At 38.3% G+C, this 18,924-nt stretch overlaps 1 protein-coding gene across 4 annotated transcripts in view; it reads right to left on the reverse strand.

Moving 5' to 3' along the window:
- DNAH9 (dynein axonemal heavy chain 9) overlaps positions 1-18,924 on the reverse strand; it is a 357,462-nt gene that overhangs the window by 290,945 nt on the left and 47,593 nt on the right. For all 4 annotated transcript variants that reach the window (XR_011646782.1, XM_058283466.1, XM_058283464.1 and 1 more), the window contains 3 exons: positions 6,024-6,159; positions 2,268-2,464; positions 1,748-2,172 (listed from right to left, as the gene is read on the reverse strand). Coding sequence is in view for 3 of the 4 variants with exons in the window: in XM_058283466.1 (XP_058139449.1) it covers positions 1,748-2,172; positions 2,268-2,464; positions 6,024-6,159 (758 nt within the window). In the remaining variant the exon portion in view is untranslated. The remainder of the gene's footprint in view (positions 1-1,747; positions 2,173-2,267; positions 2,465-6,023; positions 6,160-18,924) is intronic.

Below are 18,924 nucleotides of genomic sequence, written 5' to 3' on the forward strand. Positions count from 1 at the left end.
AATTTGAAGGAGGATAGAGATGAGATGGTCTGAAAGCAGCAATGAAGAGTGAGGACACTCAACCCACCTTGAGGGCTACAGGGGAAGTAGTATCCTTAGGTCTGAATTGGAGCAAAAAGACGATGAAAGAAGATGGAGGGAACATTGGGCTTTTGCTGCTGCTGCTGACCCTGAATTCCCATGGAAGGCTTTGTGAAGGTGGAAATAGAGTCAGATTAGGGGATGTAAAGATTAAGGGATGTAAAGAACTGAATGGGTTTGAGAGGTTATATTGGAAAGAGGAATGGATTTCCAACAGGAAATGAAGTATATAGATTCAAGGCAAGATGGGATTAATCCTGACCTATTAAGGGGAACTAGAAATCACATCATTTTGTCGCATATAGGAGACACTGAACCAATAGTCTTTTATTATTCTTATGATTTCTTTTTAATCTAAATCTCAAGAACACAAAGGTATAAAACAAATGAGCTGGGTTTCGGGAATCACTGACTGTTAAAGCTGGGAGGTCCATCAGAGGAATCCTGCTCTACTGTCTTCTTTTGGAGGTAAGGAAATGTGGGTTCAAAAACAAGAACTCATATCATTAAACCAACAGTTCAATCCTCTGACCACTTACCTGATAGATAAGTGGCAGCTGCTGCCGCTCAGTGCCCTGTCCCTGGATTACCAGAGCTATCGATGGAGAGGACCAACCCACACAGTGCTCCATTCAAGGGCATCACTGTCACTGCCCCATCCCCATCAGCACTTCCTCTTCTTGCCTCTCAGTTCCTCAGCAAGTAAAAGGTTTATGAATGAGGAAGGATGGCCTCTTCTTAAAGGACACCTGGGAAGCCCTATTTAAAACATTCCCACAAGCATTTCTAGAGTGGTGGAACATTGCCTTCACAGAGTCTTTGGGAGTTTATGTGTAGACAGATCAATCCTCAACTTGACCACTCTCTGCTTATAGCTTCAGGTCACTGAGCAGTTCAGCTGCAGCTTTAAACAGGACCACTCCATACTCAGTGAGGGCCAGGTCGGTTCCTCTGTCGTGTTAGCAGACACACTAAAGGATGAGAGCTGAATGGAGGGACAATGGCTCTCCCCAGAGGATGCTGAGCCAGCCCCAGACAATAGATTCTGATGGTGGTCAACCTTTGGTTTGAGGTTAGGGCAAAGTAACTGGAGGATTGCTGACTAACTTGATTAGATTTCCAGATAATACTCTGGATTACAGAGCTTGGTGCTTGGTCAGAGAGTCTAAGTCCATGACAGAACAGACAGAACTTAAGACCCAGCCTGCCACATGGCTAGAATGGCACAGACAGCCATTTGAGAGGGTGGGGATTTAGTGGTTTCCACATTGCACAGCTTGATAGTCTAAGACAAGAAGTGGTAGAAATAAAATCTAAGAGGCCCATTAGGCCCCCTCTGCTTCCCAAGCTTAAAGAGAGTTTACAGTCAGACTTGTGAAGGGAAACTGGGTCTGCTCTTATTCCATCTAACATTATTTACCTCTTACTGAGTGTCTTTCACACACTGGGCCCTAAATGGAAAATAAAACAAAAAGCCTTATCTGGTGAGCAAAGGAAATGGTAGGACTAAAGTTACTGGCAGTGTCAAGAAGCCTGGAAACTTTATCCACTGCTTTAATTTTTGATTTAACCAACTAACCGATGGGGAAAATATGAAGAAGATAAAAATATATAGCACTCCAGCCTAGGAGGCTAGAAGGAAGAAAGTTGTAACAATTTGCATTACCTGTTAGTGACATAATCAACAAGATGCTGTTTAAACATAAGGCTCCACCTCTTAATTATATTCAGCAGAGATGCTTTAAAGGGTCGCACGTCAATTTTCATCCAGCTGTCAAACACCTTGATGGGTTCCAGCCTACACACTTCTTCATAGAGCTTTTCATAGGAATCAATCTGGACTTTAAACTGATGCAGGAGGGGAGGAGTCTCTGGGATTCCATCTTCTACATGGGCTTCAATCTCCTCTGGGGTGAGGACATGCCCATACAACAGAAACTGACCCAGAATCTCCTTCCGGTCCTCCACATAGAGGTAGGAATACTGGCTGAAGGTGTTCCGATAGCCGCAGCAGAGGGTCATCATCTTCTGAACCCTCTCCATGAGCACACTCCGCATGCTTGCCAAATCAGCCATGCCCTCCATATCGACCTGGGGGACCAAGACAACAGCAGGCAGCGTTACACCAGTGCTTGGCATAAAGTTTCGGATATGGTTGCAGGGCAGGATGGTTGCAGATATAGTACCTGATAGTGAGGTGGGTGGTCTTGTGGGGAAAGTCGCAGCACCAGAGAAGATATCCCAAAAATGCTGGTGACAAGACTCTCTACCATGTCATAAAAGCCCCCTCTCACTCCAGACTCCAGAGAGGGAGAGAAAACTAATTCTGGGGTAGCTAAGCTCAGCTGTGCTTCAAATATTGGAGTGAGCCCTGTCTTACACTCTGAAAAAGAGAGAAATAAACAAAGCAAAGAAGAATGGGTAAAAAAGGGAAAGCACAATATAGTTTTAAAAGCACCCAAAGCATTTCATTATTATTAGACAAGCTGTTCATGTACAGGAAAATGGAAATGTAAAATTTGCTAATACCCTAGAAAAGGTGAGAGTAACTATCTTTCAGTGTTTCTCAACAGGGGAGACATTGATGTTTTGAGTAGGTCAGTTGTTATGCAAGACTGCCCTGGGCCATGAAAGATATTTGCTTTCTTTGCCCTTAGGAAGCACATTCTGGTGGCTGATCAACCCCAGCCTTCCCACCTACCCAAGTGCCTCCTGAGGGGCAGAACAGCCTCTGGTTGAAAAGAGGTTGATTTTACAAAGCCAATTTCTTGGAAGCAGGTCCTTCTTCCTAGGCACAAACTGTACAATTCCACTGCCAGCCACTAGGTGGAAGGGGGTATAAGGCTTGTCTATGGTTGCATAAGCATGAAAAACAAAGAAGTCATAATCCTGCCAGTGCTCCCCTTTTTCTATAAAAATAGAACTTATTTTAATTCTGTAGTACTGTAGTGATAAAAATTTAAGAGATAGCATAAATAATTAACAAATCTCTGATTACTTGCTAGACTAACATGCTTTGTTAAATTTAAATAAAAATATAACATGGAGCAAAATATTCCAAGTACCAGTGAAATGCTTAAACTTTTACCAATAACCACTTGCTTTCACATATCTTTTTATTTGACAGGAGAAATATATTTAGGAGAATATTAGGTGTTGGATACTGTGGGTGGTAGAAATTATTTAGGAAAATCAATTATCCTCTTCTTCCCTCAAAACAGTTATAACTGGGCATGTGACTGAGTTTCCCAGCCTTACTTGCAGTGAGGTGTGGAAATGGGATTCCCTCACCAGCGCAATGTGGGAAGAAGTGAGGTATGCCAACTCTGGGCGGGAGCTCCTGAGGCAGCAAATGGGCCTTCTCTACACAGTCTCTTTTTCTCTCCCACAAACCGGAGACTGGATGTGGCAGTGACCCAGCTCAACCACAGAAATTAGGACAAAGTCCTAGAAAATGTCAGGGCCACAGGATGGAAGGAAACTGTCCATCCAACCTGGAACACTCTCCCTGGACTTTTTACTTGGGGGATATACTTCTTTGTCAAGCCTGTTATTGATGGGGTTTTTATTACCATAGCTTAGCCATTTACCCTAACTAAAAAACTGCAACGCTAAAAAAAATGTAAGAACAGGACCCTGTCTTCAAAATTGTAGGGATGATAAATATGCATTATTGAACTCAATAGAGTTCCATCAAATGCATATTTAACTTAAAGGAATGCAAATTTACCTATAGCAAAGTAATTGTACTATCATAGAAGAGCAAAAATACCCCACAAAATCTTGTAATATTATGCTTTCTGTATATACTCGTGATATAATGTGCATTACTATATGCATTATACATTTATAAATTCATAGTGTTGTATATAACTTATAAGATTTAAAGGATTTTCAAGGATTTTTTGACTATGGGGTTTTTGTCCCATATGCTAACATAATTCCTATGTTAGAAGCAATGTCACCATAATTACCACTCAAGGCAGATTGTCCTGGTTCCACAACTGTGGTACAAGTAAGTCACTTTTAGGAGTTAAGTGGAAGCCGAATGCTTCTGATTAGAGTAGGAGGCAGAATTTGGATTCTAAGAGATCATAGGGAGGTCAGCCTAAGCTATGGGGAAGGTATTGGCTTGACCCCAGACCAGAAGGTAGGAAATGGATGGTGGACATGGGATAATAAAACTGTCTAGCTGGGCTATCACAGAAGGTCACTGTGATTTTCATCTCAGAAGCTACCCTCTTAGATTCCTGTACACTCCCTCAGATAACCAGTGCCTTGTTATTTTATCCATTGCTCCTTAGCTCAGTCAGCTACTAAGCCCACTGAAAGGAGAATCTGAAGAACCTCTTATATTGTAAGAAAAATGCATTCCTCTGCCCTCCAAACTCCATGGAGTGAAAGTAACTTCAGCAATCTTGGAGAAATGCTACCATGGTTTCCTGCCATTCCTTTGCTCCCACTCTCTCTTTCCTTTAAGAGGAGAAGGAGTGACTGATTTGACAGTCCAGATTAGGAGAGCCTGCTGGACATCGATCAAGAATGGAGCTACTACATTTAGGGACAATCGCTTGTGCATTGCCTGCTCCCACATGTATGTGCATGGCGGGGGCGGGGGGGGGGGGGAGGCTGTTCTTCCTAGATCTTCTAGAGGAAGACTGATTGCTGAACCTCCACCCCTCCCCCAAACCCCCAACATTAGAGGAGGTTTGGTCAGTTTACTTTGGTGAGCGTTATCAATATTCATCCCTAGGACTGGTTCTCTAGTCTCAGGGCCTGTGTTCCATGCCCCACCTGTGACTTGTGCTCAGGCTCTAGAAGGTGAACTTCCAACTTGCTGACTATGTTGGATCCTCTCGTCCTTCTGCCAAAACTCCTTAATTTGGAGCACTCCCACCCCTGCACCCTGAAAGGAAAGACTATGCCTCTCACCTCACCACTGCACTTATCTGGGCTACACCCAGCCCCAGGCCTTGCTCCTCTCTATATTCTCTACCTAGGCTTCTTCATATGCTCTCTTGTATGTGCTGGACATCTGGATACTGATCTTGGCCTACCTATTGGAACTCTGCCTCTAATTTGTTTCCTTGGGTTAGACTTCACATTTTAAACTCTCACCTCCCTTTTATCCTCTGGTTTCAAATTACTCAATTCTGCTTTTTCATTTTGACTAATCCTTTTATATGGCCCTTGCTAAGCTCTTCAGAATCTACCAGAATGTGAAGTTTTAATTCAACTTTTAGTCCTGAACTCTTCTGCCTTTTCACATAAGCCAAGCTTAGCCCTTTCTAAATTATCTTTCAGTCTGTACACCTTACCTCGGTTTACCCACCATAAATTCAAAGTCCTCAGCTGTCTTTTAATAGCTTCAAGGAATGCTCATGATCTTCTTACCAGCCCCTTTCCTTATGAAGGATAACTCTTCCCCTTGCTTCTTGTATAACTCTTTCACAGGGAAAAAAAGTTCTGCTTTTTCCACTTAGTCTGGCTACCACAAACGTCCCTGTGTTCCCAAAAGTCTACAGAGATAATGCACAGGAAACTTGAAGGCTCAGCCTGTCTCTCTCCCATTGCCATGAGTCAAGCCCAGATAAAGCCACCATTCCTAACAGTACTTCCCACTGCTCCAAGTTAGTGACTGCTTACTTAAAATTGATTTAGATTGAATTAGCTTTTGAGTTTTTGCTTTTGCTATGGCCATCACTGTCTTATAGCTGGGTTTATCACCTGTATTTTAAAGAGAAGTCTTTTCTCTTTGAACTATTTAGAAACTCAACACCTTTGCTATTGTACTGGGAATCATTCACAAGAAGACCTTCCTTATATAGGCACAATGTTTCAGGAAAAATCCCAGTACATTCAACTGTACTTCAATTTAACTCAACAGATGCTGGTACTGTTATCTTCCCAATAATAACCCATATCCATAAGCCAGTAAGTACCAGTATTTTCCAGGAGATACTTGAGGGAGCACTCAATGGCAAGAAAGAATCCATCCAGTAACATATCATCAATGTAATTAACATAGGTTTTCCAGATGGTAGAAGTTGGGTCTACTGAAAACAGACCCAAGTTTTCCTACAAAAAAATGAAGAAAGGATGTAAACCATGTTTCACAACATGAAAGAACTGGTGAAACATTCTTGTGAATAATTTGCTACTACATTTGCATCAAATCCATTCTGTTTAAATGGGTAAAACCAATGATTAAAATTAAAGCAAAGGTAGTCCATGAAGGGAATATGGGGTCCCATCCTGTCCTTGAGGAAGGATATTGGGGATGAGTCACCTTCTTACAAGAAACACTTAAAGACCTAATATGTGTGCTTCATCAATGCTGGCCCATGGATTGTGGAGGAAGCTGCCCCAGAGCCAGAGCAGAAGATTACTAAGGGTAGAGGGAACTATGATTAAGGGTTTTTAAGAAATTTGGGGTACAAGGATGTAAAGCATTTCCTGGATAATCCTCAGAGGTGAGCTGGAATGTTTGGTTGTTAGCATTTAATAGTAACTGAAAGAGAAAACATAAAGTTCATACAAAACAAATGTATGTATACACACGCTCTCTCACCCCTTCTCTCCACACCCCCATCCTGCTCCCTCTTCTTCTTTCCTTTTATTTTATTTGATATAGTCCCTAATCTTGTGGAGCCAAGCATCACTGCGTTTCAAGGACAAGGAGCATAAATACTAACTTATGGCAAATACAGGCATCCCATTTAATCATTGTTATTTTCATTTCTGAGGCTTTTTAGAGCAACTTTCCATTTATCTAGTACCCTTAGGAAAAGCAGATAATTGTAGAAGTAATTTTTTTTTAGATAACTCACACTTACCCCTTTGGGAAATATCCGCATGTGTATATAGTGCCCCTGGATTTAAACAATACCATGATCCTGTCTTAAACTGACAACACTAAAAATTCTAAAATACTTTATCTGTCCCTTGCTTTCTTATGTAGGTTTAAGATTTTATTCATGCCTTAAAGTCCATCATTATGAAAATCATAACAGTGAAATATAGAGCTGCTGTCTGGTCTGACTAAGATGTATATGTTTGCCTTTTTAATAAAGAACTTTTGGGTTTTATGATTGTTTTGTATAGTTTTTCCATACCCACCCTTTTGCAAGCTATCAAAAGAGCTGTGTATAATTTCATTTACTGCTTCAAATCTGCTGTGTTCTAAGGAACAAACTTTGTTGGAATTTTTTGTGCTGTAAAAATAAATAGCTCAAGTTTCTGATTCTAGCCAAGACAAGGTAATGAGTATTGGACTTATCCTTCTGCCAGATATAGCTACAGAACTGGATAAAATAGATGAAGCAATTGTTTGGGGCAATTGGATAACAGACAGTACTGGGAATGGGATGTTATGGCTTAAAATATACAGGGTTCCTATTTGGAATGATGGAAATGTTTTGGTAATGGATGGTGATGATGGTAGCACACCATTGTGAAGGCAATTAACAGCACTGAAATATATATATCTGATTATGATTAAAGGGGAAATAGAAATAGAATAAAAATTTTTTTTAATCTGCAGCATTATACTACACAATCCCTAAGTTAAACCATGGACTTTAGTTAATAGAACAATGAAAAAAATATGTTATCATCAATTGCAACAAATGTTTCATGCCAATGCAAGGTGTTGGTGGTGGGATGATATACGGTAATCCTGTATTTTATGCATGGTTGTTGTATAAATCTACAACTTTTCTAATAAAGAAAAAACATATGAAGCAATTGTTTTTTGCAATTGGATAACAGGTAGTACAGGGATGTGAATCTTGAGACAAGAGAAACATTCAAGGCAAGCTGCATGGCCACACGGTTTTCTACCTAGACACACTTTCCAAACCTTGGTATAGGGAAGTAGAACCCAATCAGACCAATAGTTCTGTTGGACAGAGAAGACAGAAGTTGGAGTTTGAGAATACTGAGATAGCTATGTCTTCTTGAGCCTTCAAATAAGCATTAAGCTGGACATGTAGGCCAAGACTTTGCAAGACCCAGCAGAGAGCAACCACTGAAGTGCTGTAAGCTCAATGGGGATTCCACAGGTTACACAGTGCTGGAAGATCCTAGATTCTGGTCAGATATAATTGAAAGATCTTACTAAACAACCCAGAAACTCAGTTGAGACCCCAGAAATGCCATGCTTTAAGATAAGAGCTGCTCTATTCCCATGTAAGGACTCTTTAGACAAAGCATAAAATGGAAAATCAGAAGGATTAAACTGATTCACCAGTAAATTAACTGTCTGCCAAAGAAAAACAATCTTTAAAGGAATTGACCTCCAAATTCTCAAGTAGCATCCAATATGTCTAGCACACAATAAAAAAATTACTAGTCATGGAAAGAAGCAGGAAAATGTGACATTTAACCAAGGAAGAAAACAGTCACTAAAAACAGACTCAGCAAATGGTAGCTGCCATACTAACCTGGAATGCTTACCTTCTAGACTAATTTTATATGAGAGGAGAGTAAACTTTTATTTAATTAAAAATAACAGGTTCAGAAAATAACATAGGTGTTGTAATTAGCAGACAAGGACTTCAAAATTTGATGAACAACTCCACAAGTTTACTGAAACATAGATACAAGAAACATAAATCCCAAGCAAGATGAATATAAAGAAAACCCAATTAGGCACATCATAGTCAAACAGAAAAAATCCAAAGATAGAAAGAATCTACTGAAACTGCGAGAGAGAAAAAATTCATTACATATAGAGGAACAAAGATAAAATTATAGTTGACTTCTCATGGGACACATTGGAGGGTAGAAGACAATGGATTGACTTCTGAAAGAAACAATTCTGTCTACATGCGGCTGCCTACCAGTGAAATTATCCTTCAAAAACAAAGGTGAAGGAAGCAGATGTAGCTCAGGTGACTGGGCTCCTGCCTACCATACAGGAGGTCACTGGTTCAGATCCCAGTGCCTCCTAAAGGAGACAGTGAGCAAGTACAATGGGCAGGCACAGCAAGCTGACACAAGAGACACAAGAAGAAAAAAACACAATGAGAGATACAACAAAGCAGTGAGAAGAGGTGGCTCAAGCAATTAGGCACCTCCTTCCCACATCAGAGGCCCCAGGTTTGGCTTCCAGTACCTCCTACAGAAACAAGGAAGGCAAACAGACATAGCAAGTGAAAAACAACAAGGGGGTATGGAAAATAAACAAATAAAATAAATCTAAAAACAAAAAACAAAGGAGAGGGAGTTCAAGGAAGATGGTATAAGATTAGGCAGGCAGAGCTCAATTCTCACAAAAACAACAGAGAAAGGACCAAAAGCTGTCCAAGGGGCTTGCTTTGGGGGTTCAGCGATCAGTACAGTGCTGTGCAACTCCCAGGAGGGCAAGGAACAGAGAGAAAAGAACTCAAAACAACCTGAGCTACCAAACTCCCATGGCAGCCAGGAATGGCTCCTATCCTCTACCTTTAAGACATTAAACCTAGATAAAACCCCTGGCTCATTGCAGCAGACTGAGAGGGGAACAGATGTCTTCCTCCCTGTCAGCTGTTACAATGGAGGAGGAAGGGTAAGTCAGAGAGCTTTTCTTTAGTGAATTCAGTCAGCAGAGCCTGCTATGAATTTAGGCTCTGGCCAGACCAGAAACACTGGAAAGCTAAGGTTGAAAGAAACACCTCTGTAGAAAGGTTCACCGATGAGTGCAATCTGCTGGCCAGTCAGGAAAATGCAAAGAGAAAAACTGATTTTAGTTCTCTCTTTAGCCCTCTAGGAGAAAATTTATGCCCCATTAGTGAATCCCTGGCTTGATTTTGATAATATAAGCTGGGCAATTTTAAGACTTAGAATAATTTGAACCAAAAATCAAAGAAGAGCTGTGGAAAAAAGCACTAGGCAAGAGAGAAATTGACCATCAGAGTAAGTTCACTAACATATTCAGATGCCTAGATATCAGGAAAAAAATTAAAAGCCATCCTGGGAAACAGGAAGAGATGGCCCAGACAAAGGAACAAACCAAATATCCTGGTGAGATACAGGATTTAAGACAACTAATCAATGAAAATCACACAAATGTCTGAAATCAATTCAAAGAATTGAAATAAAACATGATTAAAGACATAAAGGATATTAAGGAAACAGTGGGTGAGCATAAAGAATAAGGTGAAAGTCTATAAAGAAAAGTAACAGATCTTATGGGAATGAAAGACATGATGGATGAGATTAAAAATATATTAGAGGGAAGTGGAAGTGACTCAAGTGATTGGGCTTCTGCCTACCATAAAGGAGGACCCAGGTTCAATCCTCCAGGCCTCCTGGTAAAAAAAAAAAGGCACGCCTGCACAGCGAGTCAGTGTCCACAAGGCGAGCCAAATGCCAACGCGGTGAGCCAAGTATCCACACAGCAACCTGCGTGGTAAGCCAAGTGCCCGCATGGCAAGCCAGTGCCCATGTGGCGATCTGTGTGGTGAGTCAGTGCCTGCATAGTGAGCCAAGGGCCCATGCAACAACCCACAGAGTGAGTCAAGTGTCTGCACAGCAAGCCAGTGACCACATGGCTATCTGTGTGGCAAGCCAATGCCTACACAGTGAGCCAAGTGCCCATGTGGTGAGCCAGTGCCCAAGCATCAAGCCACATGGCAAGATGATGATTCAACAAAAAGAGAGACAAAGGGGAGAATCAAGGTGAGATGCAACAGAAATCAAGAACTGAGATGGTGCAAGTGACAGGGAACCTCTCTCCACATCAGAGGACCCCAGTATCAAATCCTGGTGAATCCTAGAAGAGAAAACAAAGAGAAGACAAAAAGAGAAACAGACACAGCAAAAACATCAGGGTGGTGGGAGGGAGGAGAAAAAAATACATTAAAGGCAAATAATAGCAGATCTGAACTGCTTGAAAACAGAATTAGTGATTTCAAGGACAGAATATCCAAACTGGAAAGGACAGAAGAACAGAAAAAAATGGAACAGGGTCTCAGGGAATTGAATGACAATGTGAAATGCACATACACTTTATTGGTGTCCCAGAAGGAGAAGAAGAATGGATAAAAGGGCATAAAGAATATTTGATGAAATAATGACCGAAAACTTCCAAACCCTTATGAAAGACATCGATATCCAAGAAGGACAATGCACCCCAAACAGATTAATCTGAAAAAACCTACTCTGAGATACCTACTATTTAGAATGACAAATATCACAGACAAAGAGAGGATTCTGAAAGCAGCAAGAGAAAAGCAAAGCATCACATACAAGGGAACCTCAACAAGATTAATTGCTGACCTCTCATCAGAAACTGTGGAGGCAAAAAGAAAGTGGTATGATGTATTTAAGGTACTGAAAGAGAAAAACTGCCAGTCAAGAATTCTCTATCCAGCAAAACTGTCCTTCAAAAATGAGGGTGAGTTTAAAGTCTTCAAAGACAAACAAAAACTGAGAGAGTATGTTACCAAAAGACCAGAATTACAAGAGATATTAAAGGGAATGTACAACCTAAAAAGAAAAAACAAGGATAAGAGACTGGGAGAAGAATGTTGAAATTAAGATTATTAGGAAGGATAAATTAAAAGGTAAAAAAGCCAGAAAATAGTAAGCTATGACAATGGAAAACCAAAATGGACAAAGTAATACTTTCACAGTAATAATATTGAATGTTAATGCTTTGAACTCCCCTATCAAAAGACACAGAGTGATTGAATGGATAAAAAAAAAATGCCATCTATCCTATCTATAAGAAACTTACCTCAGATGTAAGAACACAAACAGGTTGAAAGTGAAAGGTTGGGAAAAGATATTCCATGCAAATAAAAACCAAAAAAGAGCTGGAAAAGTGATACTACTATTGGATGAAATAGATTTTAAATGAAAAGCTGTTAGAAGGGATGAAGAAGGTCATTATATACTAATAAAAGGGACAATTCACAAGAAAAAATGACTATAATAAATATTTATGCACCTAACCTGGGTGCCCCAAGATACATGACACTGATAAAACTGAAGGGAGAAATAGATGTCTCTATAGTAATAGTTGGAGACTTCAATACACCACTCTCAGTATTGGATAGAACATCTGGGCAGAGTATAAATAAAGAAACACAGATCTTGAATAATATGATAAATGAACTAGACCTAACAGACATTTATAGAGTATACATCCCCAAAGAGCAGGATATACATTCTTTTCAAGCACTCATGGATCTTTCTTCAGAATAGACCATATATTGGGTCAAAAGACAGGTCTCAATAAATATAATGATATTTAAATAATATAAAAAAATTCTCTGATAATAATGGAATGAAGCTGGAAATCAATAATAGATGGAAAAAGAAAAAAATCATTTAAAAATGGAAATTAAACAACATACTTTAAATAATCAGGGGGCCAAAGAAAAATTTGAGAATTTGAGAATTTGAGAATTCAGTAAATATCTTGAGATGAATGAAAATAAGAACCCAATATATCAAAACCTATGGGACACCAAAAAGGCAGTGCTGAGAGGGAAATTTATAGCCCTCGATGCTTACATTAGAAAAGAAGAAAGAGCTAAAATTAAAGATCTAAATGAACTAGAAAAATAACAGCAAACTAACCCAAAACCAGGCCAAAGGAAAGAAATAGTAAAAACCAAAGCAGAAATAAATGAAATTGAGAACAAATAAACAATAGAGAAAACTGACAAAACCAAAAGTTGCTTCTTTGAGAAGGTAACAAAATTGGCAAAGGAAAAAAAGAGAGAAGACACAAATAAAATCAGGAGTGAAAGGGGGGAAATTAACACTGACCCCAAAGAAATAACAGAGATAAGAGGATGCTATGAATAACTATATGCCAACAAACTAGACAATGTAGACAAATGGACAAATTTCTAGAAACAGACAAACACCCTACACTGACCCTAGAAGAAATAGATGATCTCAACAAACCACTTACAAGTGAAGAGATCAAAACAGTCATAAAAAACCTCCCAAAGGTGAAAAGCCCAAGACCAGATGAGTCCACAGGTGAATTCTACCAATCATTCAAAGACAATCTAATACCAAGCTCTTCCAAAAAATTGAACAGAATGCTACCAAACTCATTCTCTGAAGACAACATCACCCTAATACCAAAACCAGATAAAGATACTATGAAAGAAGAAAATTACAGACCAATATATCTAAAGAATACAGATGCAAAAGTCCTCAACAAAATACTTGCAAACTGAATCCAAAAGCACATTGAAAGAATTACATACCATGATCAAGTTGGTTTTATCCCACATACGCAAGTGTGGATCCACATAAGAAAATAAATTAGTATAATAAACCATATTAATAAATTGAAGAAGAAAAATTACATGATCCTCTAATTGATGCAGGAAAGGCATTTGACAAAATACAGCATCCTTTCTTGATAAAAACACTCTAAAAAATAGGAATAGAAGGAAGCCTTCTCAATATGGGAAAATGCATTTATGAAAAACCTATAGCCAGCATTGCACTCGATGGTGAAAAATTGAAATTTTTCCCACTGAGATCAGGAACAAGACAAGGATGCCCACTGTCACCATGTTATTCAATATTGTGCTAAAAGTTCTAGCTAGAGCAATTAGGCTAGATAAATAAAAGGCACCCAAACAGGAAAGGAAGAAATAAAACTTTTACTATTCACTGATGATATGACCCTATATTTTAAAAAATCCTGACAAATCCACAACAAAGCCACTAGAACTAGTTGATGAGTTCAGCAAAGTGGCAGGATACAAGATTAATACACAAAAATCAATAGTGTATCTATACACTACTGATGAGCAATCTGAGGAGGAAATCAGAAAACAAGTTCATTTATAATAGTGACAAAAAGAATCAAGGAATTAGGAATAAACTTCACCAAGGACATAAAGGACCTATATTCAGAAAACTACAAAACATGGTTAAAAGAAACTGAAGAAGACTTAAATAAATAGAAGGACATTCCATGTTCATGGACTGGAAGACTAAATATTGTTAATCTGAGTCATTCCTTTTTTTTGAGGTACTGGGGCCAGAGTTTGAACCCAGGACCTCATATGTGGGAAGGCAGCACTCAAACCATTGTGCCACATCGGCTTTCTTAAATATTGTTAAGATGTCAATTTTACTCAAACTGACTTATAGATTCAATGTGATACCAATAAAAATCCCAACAGCCTTTTCTGCAGAAATGGAAGAGTCAATTTTCAAATTAATTTGGAAGAGGAAAGGGCCCTGAATAGCCAACAAAGTCATTAAAAACGAATGAAATTGGAGGCCTCTAATTTCTTAACTTTAAAGTGTATTACTTAGCTACAGTGGTAAAAACAGCATGGTACCAACATAAAGATAGACAGATTGACCAATGGAACTGAATCAAGAACTCTGTAGTCATCTATAGTCAAGTGATTTTTCACAAGGTCATCAAGCCCTCTCAGCTGGGTCAGAACAGTCTATTCAACAAATGGTGCTGAGAGAACTGAACATCCATATCCAAAAGAAAGAAAGAGGACCCCTATATCACACCTATACAAAAATTAATTAAAATGGGTCAAGGATCTAAATCTAAAAGTGACAACCATAAAACTTCTAGAAGAAAATGTAGGAAAACATCTTCAAGATTTTGTGGTAGGTGGTGGTTTCTTAAATCTTACACCCAAAGCATAAGCAACAAAAGAAAAAAATAGATAAATAGGACCTCTTCAAAATGACACATTTTTGCACCACAAAGGGCTTTGTCAAAAGGGTGAAAAGGGATCCAACTGAATGGGAGAAAATACTTGGAAATCACATATGCAATAAGGGTTTAATATCCATGATATATAAAGAAATACAACTCAATAAAAAGACAAACTATCTGATTAAAAAATAGGCAAAAGACTTGAATAGACAATTGTCCAAAGAAAAAATACAAATGGTGAAAAAATACATGAAAAAAATGTTCAACATCACTAGTGATTAAAGAAATGCAAATCAACACTGCAATGAAATATGATTTCACACCTATTGGAATGGCCACTATTAAAAGGTTAGAAAATTACAAGTGCTGGAGAGGATGTAGAGATAGGAACACTTACTCACTGTTGGTGGAAGTGTAGAATGGTACAGCTACAAAATACAGCTTCCTTTCTGGATAAGGCAGTTCCTTAGGAAGTTGAATAGATTTCCCCTGAGACCTGGCAATACTACTACTACTACTACTACTACTACTACTACTACTGCTAAATATATACCCAGAAGAACTGAGAGCAGTGACAGGAACAGGCTTCTGCACACCTATGTTCATAGCAGCATTATTCAATTGCCAAAAGATGGAAACAATTCAGGTGTCTATCAAGTGATGAATGGATAAACAAATTGTGGTGTATACACACAATGGAATATTACACAGCTGTAAGAAGAAATGAAGTCATGAAGCAAGCCAGACACAAAAGGACAAATACTGAATGATTGTGCTATTGTGAACTAAATATATCGTGTAAACTCATGGAATTAAAAATTAGAATATAGGTCACCAGAAAATAGAATGAGGGTAGAGAATGGAAAGCTGAGGGTTAATCTGTGCAGAATTGGTAAAATAGGTTGATTGTAAATCTTTGGAAATGAATAGACATAGTGAAAGCATTATCTTAGTGTTTTGTAACTAGTAGAGCTGTTATATGGGTACAACAATGGTTGAAAGGGAAAGTCTAAGGTTATGTATATTACTAGAAGGAAAGCTAAAAAATGTAACATGGGAACATAGTGAAACCTCATGTGAAATACGAATATGGGTGATATTGCATATATAGGACTGCTTTGACAAAATATAAATACAAATAAACTAGAGACACAGAAACAGAACAGCAGCTATGTATGGCAAGGGAAGCACAGAGACATTGAGAGGTGATGAGTTTTTTTGTTTGTCTGTTTTTTGTTTATTATTATTATTACTGGAATAATGAAAATGCTCAAATAATGATTGAAGTGATAAACACACAACTATGTGATCATACCAAATACCACTTATTGTACATTTAGATGAATTTATGCTTCATTAATATGTATCAATAAAATTGATTTTAAAAAAAGAAAGGTGAAAGAAAGGCATTTTCAGATGAACAAAAACTGAGATAATTTATCATGAGCATACCTTCACTCCAAGAAATATTTTAGGTTGAAGAGAAATGGCCATAGGTGGTAACTGAGATCTACAAAAAGGAATAACAAGTCCTGGAAATGGTATTTGGGTACATATAAAATAGAATAAATATTTTCATCTGTAAATATACATATATATATGTAGAGAAAGTAAGAGAAGAGAGACAGGGAGAGAGAGAGAGAGAGAAATAGCACAAAAGATGGTGGTGGTGGGTAAATTTAACCATACTTACTATATGTTTGCAAAGCTCCTATATTTCATGAGAAGTCTCTAAATAAATTGTGATGTTAAAGATGCATACTGAAATCTGGAAGACCACTATAAATAAAATGCAACAAAATAAAGCTAAAAAGTCAAAAGAGAAATTAAAATAGAATACTAAAATATATAAAATTAGCCAACAAGAAGGCAGGAAAGGAAGAATAGAGGAGCAAAAAACAGATAAAAAAAAAAAAAAAACAAATAGCAAATTTGTAGTGCTAAATCCAACCGTACCAATAATTACATGGAATATAAATAGTCTAAACACTACAATTAGTAGGCAGAGTTTTAGTCTTAAAACTGTAACTTTCTACTATATGTTGTCTATAATTGATGAAATCTGAATCCAAAGAAATAAATAGGTTCAATGTAAACACCAGAAAAACAGAGACTTCAAGACATGGGACTATTACTAGAGATAAAGAGGGATATTTCATGGGGACAAAATGGCCACTTCATCAGGAAGTTAAAACAATTATAAATGTTCTGTGCCTAGAAACAGAGCTTGAAATACATGATGAAAAATCTCAAAGAATTAAAGAGCTAAATAGACAAGTCCACAACCACACATGGAGATTTAATACCCTTCTTTGAGTACAAATAAACAAAATAGACAAAAAAGTCAGCAAATATTTAAAAGATGTGAGCAGTACCATCAAGCACTTTGGATTAATTGATATGTATAGAACGCTATACCAACAAATGAAGAATAAACATTGTTGTTGCATAAGGAGTATTCACTAAGAGAGACTATATTCGAAGTCGTGGAAAAAGTCTCAATGAATTCCAAAAGATGAATATCTTACATAGTATGTTCCCTTGACCACAATGGGAATTAAATGAGAAATCAATTTTATTAAGATATGTAGAAAAGCCCACAAATATGTGGAAATTAAACAGCACACTTCTAAACAAACATCAAGTTAAAAAAATCACAAGAGAAAACATTTAAAATGGAACAATAATGAAAATATAGCAAATGACATTTGTGAACTGCAAATAAGGCTGAGGGAAATTTATGTCATCAAATGTTTGCATTAGAAAGGAAGAAAGGCTTAAAATCAGTACCCTAAATTTCTACCTTAACAGGCTATAAAAAGATAGGCCAATTAAAACAAAAATAACTAGAAAGAAATAATAAAGAGCAAGAATCAATAAACTAGAAAACAAATGAATAATGGAGAAAATAAAGTGAAAAAGTTGGTTCTTTGAAAGGATTTATGAAAGTGAAAAAACCCTAGCAAGAAACATCTTAAAGATCTTGTGGCTTGAGGTAATTTCTTTTTTTTTTTTTTTTTTTTTTTTTTTTTTAAAGATTTATTTATTTTATTTAATTTCCCCCCCTCCCCTGGTTGTCTGTTCTTGGTGTCTGTTTGCTGCGTCTTGTTTCTTTGTCCGCTTCTGTTGTCATCAGCGGCACCCGCTTCTGTTGTCGTCAGCGGCACGGGAAGTGTGGGCGGCGCCATTCCTGGGCAGGCTGCTCTTTCTTTTCACGCTGGGCGGCTTTCCTCATGGGCGCACTCCTTGCGCGTGGGGCTCCCCCACGCGGGGGACACCCTTGCGTGGCACGGCACTCCTTGCGCGCATCAGCACTGCGCATGGCCAGCTCCACACGGGTCAAGGAGGCCCGGGGTTTGAACCGCGGACCTCCCATATGGTAGACGGACGCCCTAACCACTGGGCCAAAGTCCGTTTCCCTGAGGTAATTTCTTAAACTTTACATTGAAAGCATGAGCAACAAAAGAAAAAATAGATAAATGGGACCTCCTCAAAACTAAGCACTTTTTTCCTTCAAAAAACTTCATCAATGTGGCTCAAGCAATTGGGTACCTGCCTCTCACATGAGAGGTCCTGGTTCCCAGTGCCTCCTAAAGAAGATGAACAGACAGACAGGGGAGCAATGTGTGTGTGTGTTGGGGGGTGGGGGGGAATTAGAAAACAAAAACTTTGTCAAGAAAGTAGAAAGGCAACTTACTCAATGGGAGAATATATTTGGAAACCAAGTATCCGATAAGGGTTTGATAGCCATGTTATAAAAAGAGATCACAGAACTCAATGATAAAAAGACAAACAACCTAGTTTTAAAATGGGCAAAGGACTTAAATGGACATTTTTCCAAAAGGGAAATACAAATGGCCAAATAGCACATGAAACAATGTTCAAAATCACTAGCTATTGGGGAAATGCAGATCAAAACTACAATGAGATACCATTTCACATCCTATAGAAGGACAATTTCTTAAAAAACAGAAAACTATAAATGCTTGAGAGGATATGGAGAAATAGGAACACTTCTTTACTATTGGCAAGAATGTAGAATGGTGCAGCCTCTGTGGTAGACAGTTTGTCAGCACCTCAAGTGGCTGATTATAGAACTGCCATATAAATTAACAACCCCATTACTAGGAATATATTCAGAAGAACTGAAAGCACAGATGCAAACTGACATTTGCACACTCATGTTCATAGCA

The sequence above is a fragment of the Dasypus novemcinctus genome, chromosome 21 (assembly GCF_030445035.2).
Source record: "Dasypus novemcinctus isolate mDasNov1 chromosome 21, mDasNov1.1.hap2, whole genome shotgun sequence".
Taxonomy (NCBI): domain Eukaryota; kingdom Metazoa; phylum Chordata; class Mammalia; order Cingulata; family Dasypodidae; genus Dasypus; species Dasypus novemcinctus.